The sequence below is a fragment of the Heteronotia binoei genome, chromosome 2 (genome assembly GCF_032191835.1).
Source record: "Heteronotia binoei isolate CCM8104 ecotype False Entrance Well chromosome 2, APGP_CSIRO_Hbin_v1, whole genome shotgun sequence".
Lineage (NCBI taxonomy): Eukaryota > Metazoa > Chordata > Lepidosauria > Squamata > Gekkonidae > Heteronotia > Heteronotia binoei.
The window spans coordinates 179,872,669-179,888,208 of NC_083224.1; the positions used below are offsets into that span (position 1 = coordinate 179,872,669).

Here is a 15,540-nt window from a genome sequence, read left to right on the forward strand (position 1 = left end):
ATGTTGATTCTGTGAATTTAGGCAGATTGTGAGAGGGAGAGCAGGAAGGGATGAGTCAATGCTTGGCTCTTGTGGCCCTATCTTATATGCCCAGGGTAATGCCAATTACCACTTTGGGGTCAGGAAGGAATTTTCCTCCAGGCCAAATTGGCCTGGAAATCTTGGAGGTTTTTTTTGTTTCTTCTGGGTATAGAACAGAGATCACTAGAGGAATGGGTGGGGTTAGTTGCGAATTTCCTGCATTGTGCAGGGGGTTGGACTAGATGATCTTTGAGATCCCCTTCCAGCTTTATGCTTCTATTAAAGCTACCTTCATAAGCAGTGGTGACACAGAGTACATGTATAGGGTTAGGAGGTCATGGAGCTGAGATTCAGGGATCATTTTTAAACCATGACCCTCCATACCATTTTCAAATGCACAAAAAGCCCTTTAGACTAGAGCGGCATTTGCTCCATTGGGAAAAACCTAAAAACACTGTGTTAGAGTGGAAATGCATGAGCCCAACTCCAAAATGCCCTTTTTAACAGAAAGTATGGGGATTAGTGCTTTTTTTAAAAGCAGGAACGCAGTTCTGGCTGGCTTGGCATCAGGGGGTGTGGCCTAATATGCAAATGAATTTCTGTTGGGCTTTCCCTACCAAAAAAGCCCTGATGGGGATCCCATTTTAGAGCTCAGCTAAAGTGCTAGGGGTGGAAGTTATCCTTTTCTCCCTTTTTCTCAGTCAAAATTGTCTCATCCTCCCCCCCCCCCCCGCCCCGCTTCCATTAGGAAGCATCTACATAATTCCAGGGGAAAAAATCCTACAGAAGATGTTGTTTGGCCTGTAGAGTATCATGTTACATTATGACAGATCCAACAACTTGTCAGCTGGATTGTACCCAAATTCCAGTAGTTTTGAAGGAAGAAATATATGCAGGTGCTAACTCTGCATTCAGATCAATGGGACATAATCATGTTTGAACTTGGCAAGGCTGCATGCTTTGGAATCCTCTTCCATTACTGGGTGCATGAAGATATGAATACATTACTGGATACAAGAAAGGCTTGATGGATTTCATTCACTGATACATAAAGAGGAAATGAAGTAGCTGTCTGTATTAGAATGACTGCCGATTCATTTAACACTTGTTTGGAAGTCACGAGTTTTTAAATTACAACATGTATCTACTAGCCAGCTTATTATATTTCATTCTTATGGAAGACATTCGCGTGTCAATATAAAGAGATCTTGAAAGTGTGGGGGTTTTTTTAAAGGAAGGAAGGAAGGAAGGAAGGAAGGAAGGAAGGAAGGAAGGAAGGAAGGAAGGAAGGAAGGAAGGAATGCTTTTATAGACCAAGTGAAAAGTAAACTGCCAAATCATTCTTTCTGTAGCTACTGACACATATTCAACCATCCTTGGACTTCATGGAGGAAATTTTCCCCATTTCCTCCTCATGTTGCAACTTGCAACCTACTATTGTCCCAGGGGGTGGTGGTGTTCAGGGACTCCTTAGGTGCAGCATAGAGGGAAGCGGGGTTTTGCAGTGGCCCAAGAAAATCTGCAGAAATCACCGTTTCTACTTCTACAATGGAAATGCCATTCCATTGGTGGAAGTGCATGGTTGGGTACCGCATCATCGCATCCCATTAAGCAGTTGATGCAGGGAGCATTGCAATCAGACCATATATACTAATAACTGATACCAAACCATTTAAAATAACATTTTAAATAAAGTTATTAAATAAGTCATCTGTCATTTTGTGGTTTCAATTTATATTAATCTATATTTTTGAAATGTTGAGATTTCAATGTAGTTATCGTTAGATTTTATGTTGCAATGTAGATAGGAATTAAATTCATAAGTAAACAATGTGGAAATTACTTTCTATGTTCACCTGTGTTGTCATGATGTTGTGTCTTCAGATTTAATATTCATTAATATCCCAGAACCCAACATTCATAGGGTTTACAACATTCACTGGAAAAGACAATCATGCTAGGAAAAGTTGAAGCAGTAAGAAAAGAAGACCCAAGAGGAGATGGATTGACTCAGTTGAGGAAGCCACAGCTTTCAGTTTGCCAGACCTGAGCAAGGCTGTTAATGATAGGATGTTTCAAAGGCCATTCATTCGTAGGGTCACTGTAAGGTGGAAGTGACTTAATGGCACATAACACACACACACACACACATGCACACGCCCCATGAAGAATATTTTGTTGTGACTTTGCTTTAATACATGTAACGGAGCCCCATGGCACAGTATGGTAAGCTGCAGTATTGCAGTCCAAGCTCTGCTCATGACCTGAGTTCGATCCTGGCGGAAGCTGGGTTCAGGTAGCTGGCTCAAGGTTGACTCAGCCTTCCATCCTTCCAAGATCGCTAAAATGACTAGGGAAGGCAATGGCAAACCACCCCGTTAAAAAAAGTCTGCTGTGAAAACATCGTGATGCAACAGCACCCCAGAATCGGAAATGACTGGTGCTTGCGCAGGGGACTATCTTTACCTTTTTTTACCTTTACTGTTGTGGCAGGCAGGTCAACTGTGTTTTGAAAAAAAATATAACTATTGGTTAATTAACAATATTAACAATTGGTATTTCGTAATATTAACAATGTCTGGGAACAGAACTGTAATTGTAGTCTGTGTGCTGTATCATACACTTGTGATCCAACAGGGCTTTTTTTTTTTAGCAGGAACACACAGGAATGCAGTTCCAGCTGGCTCAGCACCAGGGGGTGTGGCCCAATATGCAAAGGAGCTCCTGCTGGGCTTTTTCTACAAAAATGATGATGTCGAGGGGTGTGGCCTAATATGCAAATTAGTTCCTGCTGGGATTTTTTTTAAAAAAAAAATCCCTGCGACCCAGTACAAGTTTCTGATCCATTCTGGCTGTCTTTGCACAATATTGGTTGCCAAGCAGAACTGAAAAATAATTCATTGATGCTATTTTTAACAAACTTCCCCATTTATCAAGGGAACTGTTGGGTTGGATTAGGAGACAAAAACAGCCTTGAAAGGGGCTCTGCTACCCACCCACCCCCCTCAAGCCCTGTTTCCATGGCAGGGGAAACAGGGAGGAAGAGCAAACTGCCTGCCACATGTGGGGAGTGGGGCCGCCAGCTCAAGAGAGGTAAAGGCTGGCAGAAGTGGTTTCCCATTCCCCAGTTGGGGTGGGGGATCCCCACTGGATTTGCAGGAAATTCAACAGTAACATCACATGATGTGCCTATATCACCTGGAAGTGACATGGTATGCCAGGGGTGATACTGCATTTTTGGGGAAAACTCTATGGTTTGAGGGCGATTTTACAATAGAGTTATGTCCAAAAACCAGAGCATTGTCTCCAATGTGCTGATGTCACTTCTTGGAGACTAGGCATGGTGCACAACATTACTTCTGGTGACATCAGCACATCAGCAGCAACACTTCCAGCTCCCAGAACATTTCTGCCATCCCCTGCCAATGGACCTGGAAATATTCCCTCTAAGCAAAAATTCTGCTTTGTGAGCTACTGGCACTAAAGTTGTGAGCTACTGCATAAATTAGTGTGCTCTGGGGCCATTTTTCCTGAGCTAAGACAAAAACTAAGGGTAAAAAAACTGAGCTGGCTCAGGCTAACTCAGCTTAGAGGGAACACTGTAGCGACCCTACAGTGGCTCCTGTTGTGATAGAACTTATAATTTCAAGATGTCCCCTTATATTAGTCTACTGTGTTAATTTGAAGACCTTCCCTAAGATCACACGTTCATGTCGGCAGTTCAGCTAGAGAGTGCTTGTAATAATTTGGAGTTGCTCTATAGATTAAAACTGTTTGAACTACTCCTTGTTCTTCTGGCCTCTATTTTGGAACCCAGAAATATTACTGCCTCTGCCCACTTTGCAAGTGATGAGGGCTCACAGCAAATCCTGCCCACCTCAAATGGGGCTGCCATCTCCCACTTACCTTCTGTGTGAGAGGGGCAGCTTGTTCACAGTGGCTCCCACCTGCCTTGCGTTGGGCTGGGGCCACCAGCTCCCGTTCTCCTCACAAAAGACAAGACACTGCCCTTCCCCCAACCTTTCTCAGCATTTTTCTCTTTGGCACTACGAACTTTGCTCCCTGCTGGCCTCGACCCACAGAAGCCACAGCTGCGGGTGCTCAAAGCCATTCTGTTTGGAATCAGTATTGCGCCAAATACCAGATGGGCATCGCTGCCAGCTCCAGAACTGAAGCTCTGTTTGTGTTCAAGAGCAGGTCACCCAGGGAGAGCTCTGACCCTTTCTTCACACACAGCACCTGCTGCCCGGTGGAGCTCAAAATGTTCTCAGGTACGCCATTGACAGTTGATGGAAGCCTTGTTGGTATTCCATTTCCCTAAACACTGCAGCTCAGAAATCATGTTACACGCTGGCTGGAATGTTTTCTCACAGCCTGCAAACTGCGGCATGTTTGAGCTGTAGAAATCAAAAGGAAGCAGTAGTTCAAGATATATCGATTTGTGTAACCTGACAAAGTGGTGTTGATCCCAAGAGAGGCTAAATTTTACCCAGCTTGGTGAGACAGCATAGCATTACCTCAGCTGAGTGAAGTCAGGGTCATAGTTGTCAGGTCTCAAGGTGCGATCAGAAACTTCCTCTTCTCAGAACCTCCAGGGGAAGGAATACAATCTCTGGGCAAAGGGCATGAATCAGGAGACAGGCTGCTTTCTGCTTGGCTTCAGCGCTTTTGTTTTCGGTAGCACCAAAGGTTACCAACCTCAGAGTGGTGCTGGACATTCTCCTGGAATTACAGCTGATCTGTGGACTAGAGCAACCAGATCACCTGAAGGCAGGTTTGGAGGGCAGCCATTATGGAACAGAATCTAGGAGGAACAGAAGGCTGCAGAGGGCAGATCCTATACCACAGAGATTAGAAGAAACTAAGACCAATTCCTCACTAGCAGTTGCTCCATCCCCGGGCTTCCGCTTTCCCCAGCTCAAGCATTCTATTCTCCACCAGTTGCTGTGAGGGGGTATTTTGATCCATGGCTACCTCCAATTTCCCTCACAGCTTCCTGCTCTTGTTTTTTAGAGTTTTGGAAGCTCTGAGGGAAATTGGAGGGAGCCACAGATCAAAATGTGCCCATGCTGCAACTGATGGGGAATTGATTCCTTGAGCTGGGGAAAGCAGAAGCCCAAGGGCGGAGCAACTGCTAGTAAAGAAGTGGTCAGTCTTTCCCGTAGAGACACTCTTTCCTGTAGAGCACTTTCAGGAAGTGAGAGAGGGATGACATTGCTGTTGGCTACTGTCATCCCATGGGTATTCTGAGAGCTTTTTCTGTAAGATTAGCAGTCAGTTAACATTAGCAAAAATATCTGGGATCAAATGTCTAATATGACATACAGAAAACGTGCAGACAGAAACCGAAAGATGATACAAGGAAGAGAAAAAAGTGATGTGAGGAGAGAAAGTAAAATCTGAACTTTGGTGGCAGGACTCGTCTTTACAGGAAGGAGAGGGGTCGAAGAAGCTCATGTTTGACCTGGATGTGCCATCACAGGAAGTGACATCACAACCACACTGAGATTTTTCTCTTCCACAAACTTCAGCCTCCTCAGGCACCGTCCCCAAAACTTCAGGAATTTCCCAAGCTGGAGTTGACAAGCCTAGCTGTGCCTAAGGTTGCCAACTCTGGTGTGGGAAATTCCTGGAGATCTGAGGGTGGTGCCTGTGGAAGGGGGAATCTGGGAAGGGATTTCACCTAGAATCTATGGCATACCATAGAAACCTCCCTCTGAAACTGCCATTTTCTCCAGAGAACTGATCTCTTTATTCTGGAGATCAGTCATAATTCCAGGAGAACTCTAGGTCATACCTGGAGACCGGCAAACTGAGTTGTGCCCGCACACAATGAAGCACTAGGTACTATCAGTTCTCCCCTTGAAAGACCAGGTATGGCCCACAGGCTACTAGATATGTCCTACCCCACCAGAAATTATCCCTAATCTACTAGACCAGAAACTTAGGTTGATATAGGTACACAAACGTTTTCACACAACTCCATGGATATTTATTTGCAAGTCCAAAGGAGGATTACTTACAAGTGTGCACAAGAATGCAGTCTTAGAATATTCAAGACCCAGCATTAACTCACAATACTCTCTACCTTCTGCAACTTTTTCCTACAAATGTTAATCCTGTATATAGTAGGGTTGCCAATCCCCAGGTGGAAGCAGGGGATCCCCCAGTTTGGAGGCCCTCCCTCTGCTTAAGGGTCATCAGAAAGCAAGCGGGGAGGGAAATGTCTGCTGGGCATTATTCCCTATGGAGACCGATTCCCATAGGGTATAATGGAGAATTGATCCATGAGTATCTGGGGGTCTGGAGGGGCTGTTTTTTGAGGTAGAGGCACCAAATTTGCAGCACAGCATCCACTGCCTCCCATCAAAAGACCCTCCAAGTTTCAAAAGGATTGGACCAGGGGGTCCAATTCTATGAGCCCCAAAAGAAGGTGCCCCTATCCTTCATTATTTCTAGTGGAGGGAAGGCATTTAAAAGGAGCATAGTCCCTTTAAATGTGATGGCCAGAACTCCCTTTGGAGTTTGTGCTCGTAACAACCTTGCTCCTGGCTCCACCCCAATGTATCCTTTCTCCACCCCCAAACTCTCCTGGCTCCACCTCCAAAGTCCCCAGATATTTCTTGAATTAGACTTGGCAACCCTAGATATAGACATGCTGTGCTTTCGGGTGTATTGTGCTGTGACCAGGGATGTAGCCTGGATTTTAAAAGTGTGGGGAGTACTTTTTTAAAAGGCAAGGGACACTCTTTCCAATCTACTGTGGGACTCACCACTGTTGGTGTGTAGTTAAGTGCACAGACTCTTATCTGGGAGAACCAGGTTCGATTCCCCACTCCTCCACTTGCAGCTGCTGGAATGGCCTTAGGTTAGCCATAGCTTTTGCAAGAGTTGTCCTTGAAAGGACAGCTTCTGGGAGAGCTCTCTCAGCCTCCACCTACCTCACAGGGTGTCTGTTGTGGGGGAAGAAGATAAAGGAGATGGTAAACCGCTCTGAGTCTCTGATTCAGAGAGAAGGGTGGAGTATAAATCTACAGTCTTCTTCTTCTAAACTTTCTTCTGGTAAAAAAGAAAAAAAGCAGGCTGTGCCCCGGAAGTCAGGGAGCAGTGCCCTCACAGGCCCCGCTGTGGCTAGGGGCCTGGCTGTGACTGCTAAGTGCAGGCAGGCTAGGAGACTCGGGTTCTTCAAGCCAAAAGGAGGGTACTGACCCAGTAGGGAGGGTGGAGTGCAGAGTTTTTCCTCGGCTGCTTTAGCAATAGACCAAAGTCTCTGAAAGAAGTAAGCAGAGTTGACATGAGGGTGGCAAAGCAGGTTGAGGTTCCGTCAGCTCAAATTCAACAAGATTGTGAGGTTCTTCCTCATATCATCATCATCTTTCTTTCTTTCTTTTTCTTTTTTTTTTGCAATCAGCTAGTTTAAGGTCAAACCAAACCATCTCAGATGTTGACTTCAGCCCAATGATTTTGTCCCAGCTTCATTCTTCTCTCTCTCTAGCTTTCTAGGTTGATTTATAATCCCTTTTGCTGGAAGCCCCTTAATTAGCACAATATTGTTCAGGGAAAGCTTGTCCCTTCCTATCAGTAGCATCTAATCAGCATCCTTGCCTGAAAGGTAATCTCTGCCGATCTCCTGTTGGCTATCCTGTAGCTCCTCAGAATAATGGGCCTCTGTTGAATGTTACAGCTGAGAAAGGAAGGTCAAACACCCTCTTCAATGCCCTCCCCTTCTTTGTCCTTGGCTAGAAGAGCAAAGCAAGTAATGCCTAGGTGTCTGCAGAAACCCCTTCCCCGGAACATGACCTCAACCTTTACAGGATGACCGACAGAGAATAAAGTGATGACAGAAGAAAGCCCCAGATTTTCAAGAGCTTTTAGTCCTGTCCAGGTGTTATAAATGATGTGTGCTAGGAGCTTACCAACCATGTGTAATGGGAGCACATACTACCATGTGGTCTTCCCAATATGTGTCCTGAGGAAATGTTATTGACAGAAAAATGGTGCATACAAATGCATACATCAAAAACAGCTTCATATAGTTATGATCTGTAACAGCACACCTTTGTATGCAGACATACTTCAGTGTTTTGTAATGGTGTGTAAACCTTTGGTCAGGGGTATAAAATGGTCTGAAACAGAAATGATACTTATGATCCCTCCCTCCACCTCACAGAACATTACCTGTGACTGAACAGGTACACAAGATTGGGCGAATACTGACATGTGAGTTCCCCTTGTTCATAATAAATCAGCTAAAGACAGCTAAGAGAACCAGTTTGGTGTAGTGGTTAAGTGTGCACGGACTCTTATCTGGGAGAACTAGGTTTGATTCCCCACTCCTACTTGCATTTGCTGGAATGGCCTTGGGTAAGCCATAGCTCTGGCAGAAGTTGTCCTTGAAAGGGCAGCTGCAGTGAGTCCTCTCAGCCCCACCCACCTCACAGGGTGTCTGTTGTGGGGAAGGAAGATAAAGGAGATTGTGAGCCACTGTGAGACTCTTAGATTCGGAGTGGAGGGCAGGATATGAATCCAATATCTTCTCCTCCTCCTCCTCTAGTGTGAATTCCTTCTCCTTATTTCAGATTCCACATCTGGAGCTCACCTATTTCCAGCCCATTTCCCTACAAACTGCTCTTTGACCCAAGCTTTTTTTTATAGAAAAAGCCCAGCAGGAACTCATTTTCATATTAGGCCACACCTCTGATGCCAAGCCAGCCGGAACTGCATTCCTGTATGTTCCTGCTAAAAAAAAAAGCCCTGCTGAGGAGTACCACAGATGGATCTCCTAAGTGCCTGGGTTTAAAAAAAAAAAAAAAGTTGAATATTAGTCACAAACTATACAAAGGAAGGCACGTTAACCCTAGCATTGCCAGCTTCCAGGTGGTGGCTGGAGATCTCTCACTATTACAACTAATCTCCAGGCAGGGGTTGAATTCTAGCAAAAAAGAGCCTTGTAAGCTCTTGGAGGATTGGCTACATCAAGGGAGTGTGGCCTACTATTCAAAGGAGCTCCTGCTAGAATTCCACCACTGTCTCCAGCGAAAGAGATCAGTGCCCCTGGAGAAAATGGCAAAGGTGGACTCTATGGCAAACATGCAGCCCAGGGGTCAAATCAGGCCCCCAGAGGGCTCCTATCAGGCCCCCCGAGCAACTGGCTGTCATCTGCTTCCTTCTCCCTTTCTCTTGCTTCCTTCTGCATCACAGCTTGCTTTGCAAGGCTTGCTCTACTGCACAGGAATTACAGAGCAAAGCTTCTATTTTCTCCATTGGTTGAGGCTTCTCCCTTGGGAAGGAAAGGGAGGGAAGGCAGAGCTTGTTTTTCCAGGCTGTCTCAATCACACAGCAGAGCTATTGAGCCAAGCCTCTCTTACTTCAGTTGGCTGAGGCTCCTCACCCACCAGTCTCCTGGAGAAGGAAGGAAAGGGCCAGAACTTCCTTTGCCCAGTCCTCTGCGTCCCATGGAAGAAATACAAAGAAAGCACCTTTAAAACTAACATGTGCTAATGCTTTAAGCATGTTTTAAGTTTTCTAAAAATATATATTTAATTGTGTTAGTCTGTGTCCTTTATAAAGTTTATATCTCTGCTACTTAGTCTATAATAGGTACACACATGGCCCAGCTCAACATGTTCCACATGTCCCGGCCCAACCCAACAAGACCCGACCCAACAAGGTCTCATTTATGTCAGATCTGGCCCTCATAACAAATGAGTTTGACACCCCTGCTCTATGGCATTATACCCCATTGAGTCCCTCCCTTCCCCAAACCTCACCCTTCTTAGGATCCACCACCCAAAACTCCAGGTATTTCCCAAACTGGACCTGGCAGCTCTACCTTTCCCTCAAGTTATATTCCCAAGTATTAAATGGCCCTTCAGTGCTGCCATATGAGCCCTCAAGAAAAACCTGTAGATGAGTGGAAACAAAGAAGATGTAGGGTATTTTTACATTGGCAGTTTGCGATTCTCTATCTCCGCATTGTAAACTCACCTTTTACATTACATAACGTTCTCATAACTGTTTCTCATCGTTGCTTCCCGAGGTATTTACATTTGTTTCAGTGAGATGGGTTTTGACGACGCCACAAAAGCGTTTTTCTCAAGACTAGTTTTGGTCTGGTCTTTTTTCTACGGGCGTTTCAAACTTGTATTGTAAAAGTTTTCCTGTGTTTTAAAAGGAAATGCCACCACAAGGTGCAGTAATTTGCATGAGAACTGACAGCACTTGAAATTTTTACATATCATTGCCTGCTTCATCTAGTGATTTAAATTTGTATTGTTTTTGCAGTGTTGACACAATTTCCAAGCAATCATATACATTTAACTAAGCACTGATATTCCGGCTGCCCTCTGATCAGAGACACCCCCCCCACACACACACACACATATTGAAACACTTAAATGTAAAAGGAAAATAATTAAAGCGAAACAGTGGCAGGTGATTTGAAGACTCTAAAACTCTGGATCAAACTGAATGTAAAAACACCCATAATACTCATAGTGGTATTCTTGGGCTCTTCACAGATCATGTAATGTGTTTTCTTCTGTGGCCTGCTAAACAACCTGAGTGGAGGCATATCCATGGCTTTGAAATGTGCATTCATTTTTCAGGCGACTTCATTTTGCGTTTATAAGACCAGTCTTTTTTCCAGTAATGGTATAAGGAGCCAGATAAAACCTGTCACATTTTTTTTCCTTTGCAGATAATTTTATCTTGTAGGGGTAAAAGCGGCTGCAGCTCAACGTCTCACTGAACTGAATGGCACAGCTCTCCGTGAATGTTGGATTGCTTGCACAAGGGGAAGCTTGTTGACCCTGATATTTCTGCAGAGAGATTTCCATTGGGGGAAAAAAACCCAAAGCACTGAATTGCTTTCCACAGAGAAGGAGGCTCCTTCTGGCTATTCGATCTTTGCAAACAAAACACATTTATTTAATTAATTATTTTTTAAAAATCACTTCTTTTTCATTCCATAACTTAAGTGCATCGCTTAAATATAATTCACACACAAAATAAAGTTGGGTTGATTTTTTTGTTCTTTTTTGGCTATACGGCTATTTTCTGATGCCTTAGCAACAAACCTGATACAATATTAGGTGTGCCTGTGTCCGGTATATACAAGCACACATTCCCTAAATGCATGCACACTCGCTCACTCACACAAGCACACTTCCTTCTTGCCAGATAGGAATGCCAGCCTCTATGTGGGACCTGGGGAATCCCCCCAAATGACAGCTGATCTCCAGTTTACAGACAACAGTTCCCCTGGAGAAAATGGATACTTTGGAGGATGGACTTTATGGCATTGCACCCCACTGAGGTCCCATTCTTCCCTAGGTTCCACTCAGCCTGGAGCTGGCAACCCCATCCCACCCCCACTAGCAGTGGCAATCTTATGTTTCCAGGGGTGGAATTCTGGCAGGAGCTCCTTTGCATATTAGGCCACACACTCCTGATGTAGCCAATCCTCCAAGAGCTTACAAAAAAGAGCCTTGTAAGCTCTTGGAGGATTGGCTACATCAGGGGTGTGTGGCCTAATATGCAAAGGCGCTCCTGCTAGAATTCTACCCCCAGATGTTTCACATGTGGGGGGGGGAGCAATATTTTTAAAAACCCATTCAGTTTGCTCTAGTGCATGAGGAATTTAAGCAAGGGCTGAGCAAAAACTGCAAATTATTGTTATTACTATTGCATATTCAGCCAATCCAAAAGTGCCTTCCCTTTTCAGTTTCCATCACTCGTGGCAAGGTATCCTTGGCTTATTAATTTTTCAGCTCTCACTTATTCTCACTATCCTTCAATTACCTTATTGTGCAGCCAGATCTATTTGACTATGTGATAGATGCATATAAAGTATTGTGGTGTCATTCTATTGACTACAAGATCCCTAACGGGATGAGAGCAGGCCAGGTGGCTGATCCAAGATGGAGGAAGCAGCAACCACTGGGTGAAAGACACAACCCAAGGTGCAGCATCTGGGAGAAGCAAACAGGGCTGCTCAACAATGAATGCTTGAAAAGTCTAAGTAATGTGGGAGAGATATCCCATCCAAAAGCACTAGTTTCTATCCAAAAATGGAAAGCGGAAAATGTTTGCTGCAGCCTCAGTCAAAGTCCAAAGCACTAATTTCCACAACTGTCTTAAATAAAACAAAAGTTTTAATACAAGTCCTAGATTTTACTCTCAGATTTTTTTTTCCAGTTCATTCCTTTTATAAACTGGTGAGGAAATGGAGATTAAAGTTCTGAAATATTCTTCACAAATGGTCCGGGTTTTCAAGTGGGAAACAAATTTACCTACTTCCAAACATGTAAAACAATTGTCAGCTCTTGGCTTTATAGGAGTCCTCTTGAAACAAACGGTAGTCTTCCCATGATCTTTCTCTCCTTTCTCACTTTAAATGGGACTTGTAAACGATCCCGGAACCGGTTCTGTCCAGGGTTTCAAAAACCTCAAGATGTAAAATAGGAGCTCTGCATGGAATACAGATGGTCAATGGGGTTTCCCACTCTTGATTGCAGGGGCCCAGATTCTGAGGACGTTAAGAAACAGTCTCCCAAGTTGCTGAGGGACGTGTCATCATTATCAAGGTCATGGGAAAATGGCTCAATGCCTTCAGGAGAGATAAACAAAAAGCAGTTGTTTCATTGGAGGCCCAGGTTGTCAGAAAGTTCCCCTTGGAATTTAATAGGGGCTGCTCATAAGTAGTATTCTTGAACAGTTCCTTACTTGTTTCATAATGCCTTGTGAGGGCACCTGTCTTCTGGATTACACCTTTAGAATTTTAACCCACACCCTCTGAGGAGGCTCCACATATGTGAATCTTAAATATACGTATCAGTGAAATAAACTAAACGCATAGTAAAATCCTGGTTTAAATAATGTTGAAAACTATTTGTCAAGGAAGAAGAAAATTCCACAGTTTTAGAACACTCTTCCAAGATTGTTACTGATTTCTCACTAGTGTTGCTCCGCCCCCCAGGCTTCTGTTTTCACCAGTGCACGCAATCAATTTCCCACCAGTTGCTCCACAGGTGCATTTTGATGCATGGCTCCCTCCAGTTCCCCTCACGGCTTTGTGATGCTGTCTTTTAAGGATTAAGAAACCATGTGGAAAACTGCAAATAGTTGCGTGTCAAAATGCGCCTGTGGGGCAACTGGTGGGAAATTGATTGCTTGTGCCAGGGTGGTGGTGGTGGGGAGAACAGAAGCCTGGGTCAGAGCAATGCTAGTGAGAAATCGGACTGTCTTTCTATAGGTGCTTCTTGACAGTCCAAATCTCATTGCTCGGTCTTATCCAGTCATCTCGCTTCCTCTGAGATACTGCAGTGGGACACACAAGAAGCACCATTTTATGAAAGAAAGCAACTTTTCTTCTGGTTGTAGTGGAGTACCTTCTGCAACATGGAGTACCTTCAGTCCTTACCATAGGGGTGCATGTGGTCCCCGGGCATTTGTGGTGGAGTGAGTCCTTGCCGGAAGGGATCTGAGCTGTAGACGCTTTGATCAATAGCCAGCATTTGTTGTGGGGGCTGCAGCAAGGTGGTATATGAATTCATGATCCCCTCAAGACCAGGGTTATTGCAACTGTTTGTCTGAGCTGGAAGACAAGGAGAGAAACAATAATTCACCAACGGTTCTTTCATAATACCCTTCCATACCACCTACTTGGAAGAGCTAAGATCTTGTCTTTCTTATCAACTGCTGTGACGATGACATCCCTGAACTCCAAGCTCAGGAGCTGTGACCTATTTCTCGCTTTCACATTTCCACTCCATTTAAATTCATAACCTACCCCAAATATAACCTCTTCATTTCTCAGCTACAACATAAATGGGCTGGCCCTAATCAGGGACCACCCAAAGGCCTACGGTACTTACAAGCAAAAAAATATCTATCTGCTTCCTCATCTATGAAATACAGGAGGTCTCTCAATATACCTATCTGTCATTTGAAAAATAAATGCACCCAGTTCCTCTATTAGACAGATGTTTATGCAGGAAGAGAGTGATTAAAATGTGGAATTCACCACCAAAGGATGCAGGGGTGGCCACAGGCATCTTTAAAAACAGACAGCTTTAAAAGAGAATTAGATAGATTCATGGATAAATCTATCAGCGGCTCCTAGCCATGATGACTAAAGGGAACCTCCACATTCAGAGGCAGTCAGCCTCTGAATCCCACTGCTTCAGCCTCTATGCCCTGTAGTTGGCCCTCTAGGAACTGGCTGGCCACTGCATGAAACAAGATGCTGGACTAGATGGACCACCAGTCTTATCCAGCAGGTGCCTTATTGTGTTCTTAAGTAGGTAAATTCATTCAAACCACTGGGATTGAAGAAGACAGATCCAAGTCAGTGTGGGAAGATAGGCTGATTACATCATGTGTTTGTGGACATGTACAGCAATGTGTTCAAAGGAAGGATGCCCAGTAGAAGACAGGGATGAAGATTTAGACCACAGAGATGACACTGGGAGAGCCAAGCCAGAGAGCTCTTAGGTAGAGCATTGTGAATGGGAAGACTAGGAATAAAGAAGTGAAAAGGTGGCAGTTCTCCAATCTTGGGACTGTTTTGTGAGTCAACAAATGGCACTGTTAAAGCGTAATGAAGATGTGCAACTCACAAAAGCTTAGCCTTGAGATGAGGAGAGGCAAGTTAGATTAATAACAAGGGTTGGAAGGAAGGCCATGCTGACACACGATGCATTTTAAAGATCTCTGAGAAAGTTTACAAATTGCAGAAGGAATTTTCCATTGGTCACCAGTTCCCTCCGTGTTGACTGGATAGGTCGTCCCCCCACCTCTCACATTCTGGCTGAAAAGGACATGCAGAACTGAAAAGAGAGGAACTAAATACAGTTCATTCTTCCTGCCCAGCAGCTGTTGGTGCCTCTCTAGAAATGGAGTCCACTTCCTCATTTTGAGATTTCTGGCTGGGTCGTACAAAGGTCCTAAGGAGACCCAGGGTTCCCCTGATAGAAGAGGATTAGGAGGCAAGCTGTACCAGAACTGAGCCGCTGTGTGTTTTGTTGATCTTGCTGTTGCTGCTGTTGTCGTCTTGCCAGTTTCTTCATCTGTTACCAGAAAAGGGGAAATTAGAACAGATCCAATTTAAGTCTTTTTTAAACAGCAGGCATGTCTACATAGAATACTATCCTACTTAGGGCTTTTTTTTGTAGCAGGAGCTCCTTTTCATATTAGGCCATACACCCCTGATGCAGCCAATCCTGTAAGAGCTTACAGGGCTTTTAGTACAGGGCCTACTGTAAGCTCCAGGAGGATTGGCTACATCAGGGAGGTGTGGCCTAATATGCAAAAGAGTTCCTGCTGCAAAAAAAGCCCTCATCCTACTAATGCTGCAATCTGTAATTCTTTAGATCCCTAAGTCATCCATAACATCCTTGAGAATGTCCAGCTATGCCTCACCAACATGTTCGGCTCATAGCTTCTGCTAAACCATCTCTATCCATTATGGTGTCCTCCCTTTGTTCTATCAGCATTATATGAACATCAACATTATAT

At 44.3% G+C, this 15,540-nt stretch overlaps 2 protein-coding genes across 2 annotated transcripts in view; one reads left to right on the forward strand and one right to left on the reverse strand.

Moving 5' to 3' along the window:
• The window catches only part of PBX1 (PBX homeobox 1), a 696,336-nt gene that overhangs the window by 469,510 nt on the left and 211,286 nt on the right, over window positions 1-15,540 (forward strand). The gene's annotated exons all lie outside the window — the stretch shown is intronic.
• The window catches only part of LMX1A (LIM homeobox transcription factor 1 alpha), a 93,547-nt gene continuing 90,408 nt past the window's right edge, over window positions 12,402-15,540 (reverse strand). Inside the window, exons 6-8 of the mRNA XM_060233069.1 lie at window positions 15,023-15,092; window positions 13,445-13,618; window positions 12,402-12,631 (exon numbers count right to left, since the gene is read on the reverse strand). Coding sequence (XP_060089052.1) covers window positions 12,471-12,631; window positions 13,445-13,618; window positions 15,023-15,092 — 405 coding nt within the window. The 3' untranslated portion in view covers window positions 12,402-12,470. The remainder of the gene's footprint in view (window positions 12,632-13,444; window positions 13,619-15,022; window positions 15,093-15,540) is intronic.